This window comes from Quercus suber, unplaced genomic scaffold (assembly GCF_002906115.3).
Source record: "Quercus suber isolate HL8 unplaced genomic scaffold, Cork oak 2.0 scaffold_209, whole genome shotgun sequence".
NCBI classification, from domain to species: Eukaryota; Viridiplantae; Streptophyta; class Magnoliopsida; order Fagales; family Fagaceae; genus Quercus; species Quercus suber.
Genome location: NW_027069667.1, coordinates 668,570 through 673,685, shown reverse-complemented (window position 1 = coordinate 673,685; position 5,116 = coordinate 668,570). Strand labels below are relative to the sequence as shown.

The 5,116-nt window shown below is 33.5% G+C and overlaps 1 protein-coding gene across 1 annotated transcript; it reads right to left on the bottom strand.

The window, feature by feature from the left end:
• Positions 1-3,434: 3,434 nt before the first annotated feature.
• On the bottom strand, positions 3,435-5,116 carry LOC112032859 (agglutinin-like). Its single transcript, XM_065779469.1, is given in 6 exon segments — positions 3,435-3,890; positions 4,109-4,254; positions 4,257-4,295; positions 4,298-4,354; positions 4,446-4,691; positions 4,812-5,116. Coding segments are annotated over 6 exon segments (933 nt in total). The 5' UTR covers positions 5,016-5,116; the 3' UTR covers positions 3,435-3,649.

Sequence of the window (5,116 nt, the reverse complement as noted above, 5' to 3'; positions counted from 1 at the left end):
AATGTTTGCACTAGTTATAAAGTTTAGCCAACTAAGGGTTTGAATCTCCTTAAAGAGAGCGAGTGCTGCGCCTCAGTCCGAATAATGTTGTGTATTTTTTATCTTCAAATTAATAATATTCAGAAGTATTATTCAATTTCTCTTGTGTTTCTTCCATTATTATTGTGTTTGCACCAACATAAACAAACAGCTTCAATCCCAGTTTTATATTTTCAAACATCCTTAATTAGTCTCTTTACAATATTTTTTTTTTATTGTAGTTTTCAGTTAGGTCAATTGGTAAAGTTTAATATTATTGATGATGCACAAAATGGTCAATGAGTTGATTATCCGCACACACGCCAATTAGGGTACCTGAAGAACAAAAAGAACAAAGAACCTACAGAGAGCACCTGTGGGGTGCCAGCCAAAAGCCCTCAGAATGTTAAGTCAGTGATAGAAGGATCTCCAATAACTCAAGAATGCAAGAGCCAGGAGATTTCACATACCTCAAGAAAGTTAAGGTTTGATGTTTATATAGTCATGGAGAGCTGACTTGAATCCCTCGATTTTGGGAGGTTTATTGTAGAAAAGATATGAAATTATTGCCTCGAGATTCTAGGGCTTTCCATCCCATATTGGGAAGATATGTATGTGGAGAGGAATCTTTGGATGTGGTGTGCAAGCCATTTCCATATAAGGATGTGTAAGTGGAGGACACATAAGTGCCCGTGGGACCCATTGCATCCACATGTCGGCATGTTATTTCACCCGTCGGGCTCAACATGGACTGTCAGTATCTTGAGTTCACAAGTTACCTAACGGGTCTAGAGACGCCATTGGTTAAAAGGGGAGGGCGATGATTACAGATGGACCAAAGAAAATTCATTAATCTTCCCAACACGTTATGAGGGGATGCCTGACGGATCCAAGAGCTTTAATTGTTGAAAATGCCCTCATGATTAAAGAGCAATCATTGCAGAGAGAACACACATAAGGAATATATTTAGACACACACAAACAAACACAAACACACACAAACACACTCAATTGGAATATATTTAGTGCAAATTACTTCTTTTTCTTTTTTTTTTATGTATGTCTTAAACTATCACCTCGATTCCATATAACCCCATAACTATTGAAATACACCGTTAATCCTCCAAAATTATAACTCTATTTCAGTGTTTCTCCTACAGTTTGTTTTGATGTTAAGTGTGACAAAATTTATTTATTTATTATTATTAAATTTTTTTTTTTGGAGAAAGTCAAAATTTAGCATTGAAATACCAATTTATCCCTTTCTACAAAACATATAAATGTAGGTAAATTGATCTTCTAATATTAAATTTTAGAATTAATATCAAAATAGATGACGTGAAGTATTTTTGAAAATGGAGAATGGAGGGACAATCGAGCATTCCAATAATTTTGTAGGTGTAGTGTAATTGGGGTTATAGTTATAAATTTATAATAACAAGTGAAATTAGCCCATTCATTCTTATTCTTAAAAAATGAAATTAAAAAAAAAAAGGCGAGAGAATGCGTGGGTAAGAGAGTAGGGATATACCAACAGGGAGACAGGAATCTCTCTCTTTCACTCTGTAGGAGCTCTTTTCGTCCCTGCTTCTTCCTCCTTCACTTTCCCTCTTTGCCAAACAAAGAATCAAACTCAAAAGCTCTCTTCATTACCTCATTTTATTCCAAAACCCCACAATTCTCAAGCTTTTTCAATTTTATTTTTGACCCTTTAAAAAACCAAAAAAAAAAAAAAAAAAGGGAAGAAGAAGACGACTAAGCAGGGGCTGCACCAAGTACTTGAATCAGCAAGTTGCCCACACAAGTCGCTGGTCACGCCTTCATCTTCTGCTGCTGTATCTCCTTCTTCTTCTTCTTCTTTGTTCTTTTTCCCCTTTGTCTTTTCATTTGTCTGTCTCCACTGTCTCTTTTAGTTTTTGTATTCTATTTTTTATTTGTGTTTGCAAAGCCCCTCCACGTGATTACATTGGAAAGGTAGACAAGTTTCAGCCATTCCTTTTTTTCACTTTGCCCAACATGATGTAACAAATATCTTAACTCTTAAAAGTACTTTCAAGTTTCAATTAATATTTACAATTTTTTTTAAAGAAAAACAATCTAATATCACAATTTATCGCATAATTTTTTTACTGTAATTGTAATGCGACAGAGAGTAACTAATAAAGAAAAAATAATGAGTCTATATGTAAATCATAGGCGTTCAAATTCACAATTGTGCCAAAAAAATATATAAAATTGTATGATTCTAAAATTACTATCTATTAAATAATTTAAAAATTTTATTTTACTTAATATAATATAAGTGTCCTTATAATTTGTATATTATTATTGCTATCACAAGTTTAATTGATCAACATATAAATAAATACTATATCTACCTTTACTTAGTATTTTATATTTCTTATTTGCCTTGTTAGCGGAACTTGAATGCAAAAATTTAATTAGTAATTTTGCCTCTCAAAAAGCAAGAAAAATAAATTTTAATTAAAAAATATATATAAATTTATAATTAAATATAATAAAAGGCCCCGTTTAAATCTTTCGCCTAGGGCCCCCAAATTCGTTGAGCCGGCCCTGAATGGGCGTTGAGTGTTGAAGCAGAAAAATAATATAAAAAATAAAAGTTTGGTTTTGCGTGAAAAGTTTCTCGCCAAGTGGCATAGAAGTGTGGCATTTTAGACCAATTTGATGAGACGATGCGTGGTTTTTATTTTATTTATTTTTAATTTTTTTTCTTTAGCTATATATTTGCTGAAAAGTATTTTTAGCTATATCTTTCATTACAAATCTTTGAAGATAATGAATATCTAAAAAAATTCATTTAAATTATTATTCTAAATCTCAAAGTTCTACTGGAATTAAATTTCAAAAACTTTGATCTTCAAAACTTTATCTAATACAAGCTTTGAAATCTTGAAGAACTTTTACCACAAATTTTCGAAGATAAAAAATATTCGAAGAGCACACATAGAACGCAAGGAACGAGAAATCTCTAACAAGCACACAACCAAAGAGTCATCATAATTTCGTTTCAAAGCCCTTTCAATCCACTTTCCAATCCAATTGGAGGCCATTGTGTTCAAGTCAAAACTACATTGACGCAAAACTTAAATTGAAGAGTTATCCAAGGAGATCAAATAAGATGATTTTTTCTATTGTATTATAATATAAATATGTAGAATTGTACCTACAAATTCATCAATACAAAAATACATTTGTTAAACATTTTCAATTTATTGATTTTCAAACTTGAGATTTTTGTTTTACAGTCACCTATATCTAATTAATTTTATTACCAAATTTAGGTTAAGAAAATGTCAGCTTTCCTAATTTAAGCAAAGACAAAGAAAACCGTAAATCAATTATACAAATAAACAGACGGATGAGCAGCTTTATTTCATTCCAAACAAATTTTCAAATAGATGAGGCACTCAACTCAACCAAACAGGACAACACCGAAACAATGGCAACAACACCACAACATATTCAAAGAAGAGGAAATCTACGTCACACTTTCTTTAAGTAGATGATTTTTCCCCATTCAAATATTCCTTTCAAAACCAATATTTAAAAGGAAACATATTCAAGTAGTTGATTATTTATGAATGCTGCTCATTCTCTAGTAACACGTTCAGAAGTATTCCATATGCACTCCTATGGCATCTAAATAGACACCACTTCTTCCATGGAAACCAACAACCTTTCCTGCGGCAACACATGATGTGAAAGCATCACCAATCTCATCGCCATAGGGTCCATATTTGGCTTTGTTTGTGTAGAATGTAATGGACCGCAAAGCTTTGAAACTATCGCTCCCTTTAACTGGCCTATAAAATCCCGCAATGCGAACCAAGAATTCCTTTGATACTTCAGTTTTATCTACCAAACCAGAATACAAATAGGATTAGCAAAATTTTAATTAGAATTAGAATTATGTAAGTTTGTAAAGTTTATCGTATATATGTTCTATAGCTCAACTAACAAATCAAAGTAACATGCATTGTATTGTAACATCTTTGCATAGTGTGTCAGAATTATAGTTGCAAATTTTTTCATATTTAAATAACGACAGTGTAATAGTTATTTTTATTTATTTACCGTCTTAATTTGATCACCGCCATCTCCACCATGCTTCGGTGACCAAACAGGTTCCCCATCTTTGCTTTCATACAACACACGAATTGCATGAATCACTGAATCTCCAATGTGTAATTGCAATTCACAGATTGCCGGAAAAAAACTCCATCATCCCATTCATCCACGCCATGCGCCACCACCCCCCCCCCCCCCCCCCAGGTCCTCGTGGTACAGGTAAAACCATTTTCAATGTATTGTCCTGCTATTAAACAAGTACAGCAATTTGTAAATGAAAACATCCTTTAGTCCTCGAATAAAACATGAATTTTGGGAAACAATAATGACCAAACCTCTTTCGGCATTATTTTTACATAGGCACCAATGGCATCAACATAATCACCCGCACGACCGTGGAATCCAACAATTACGCCTCCCTCCATACGGTAGGAAAATGGTTGACCGGCCACAGTTCCATAGGGTCCATACTCAGTCTTATTTGTTTTAAAACTTAGAGAACGAATTACAATATGGGTCCTAAATTTCATAGTTGTACAGCTAAAGGATATCAGGTACTCTTCTGGCCAGTTGAGTGATATCTACATATAATGCACAAAAAAAGAAAGAAAAAGAAAGCAACTTCATTTTATGTATATTTAATTTCTTGTTTCACAAAAATGCATGATTAATGTAACTGAGTTGTAGCAGTATATATGTACCTCGTTAGTTTTACTGCCACCATTACCACCGACCTTCTTAGAATGCTGGAGTAAACCATATTCATCTCCACATTTGAATGTAATTGAATCGATGACATCTGCATGAACGATTTTCATCCCAATGATCCCACCATTGTTTTCCACGAAGCTCCAGGGGTTTCCACCTTTACCTCCCCACGGCCCACCCGTCAAGAACTCCTCCATGTTGCAAAGAGATGATCACTAAGAGAGAACTGAAGCGGCCTGTATTAATTATTTTTTGTTACCTTACAATGAACAAAGAATGCCATCTCCTTTTATAACTC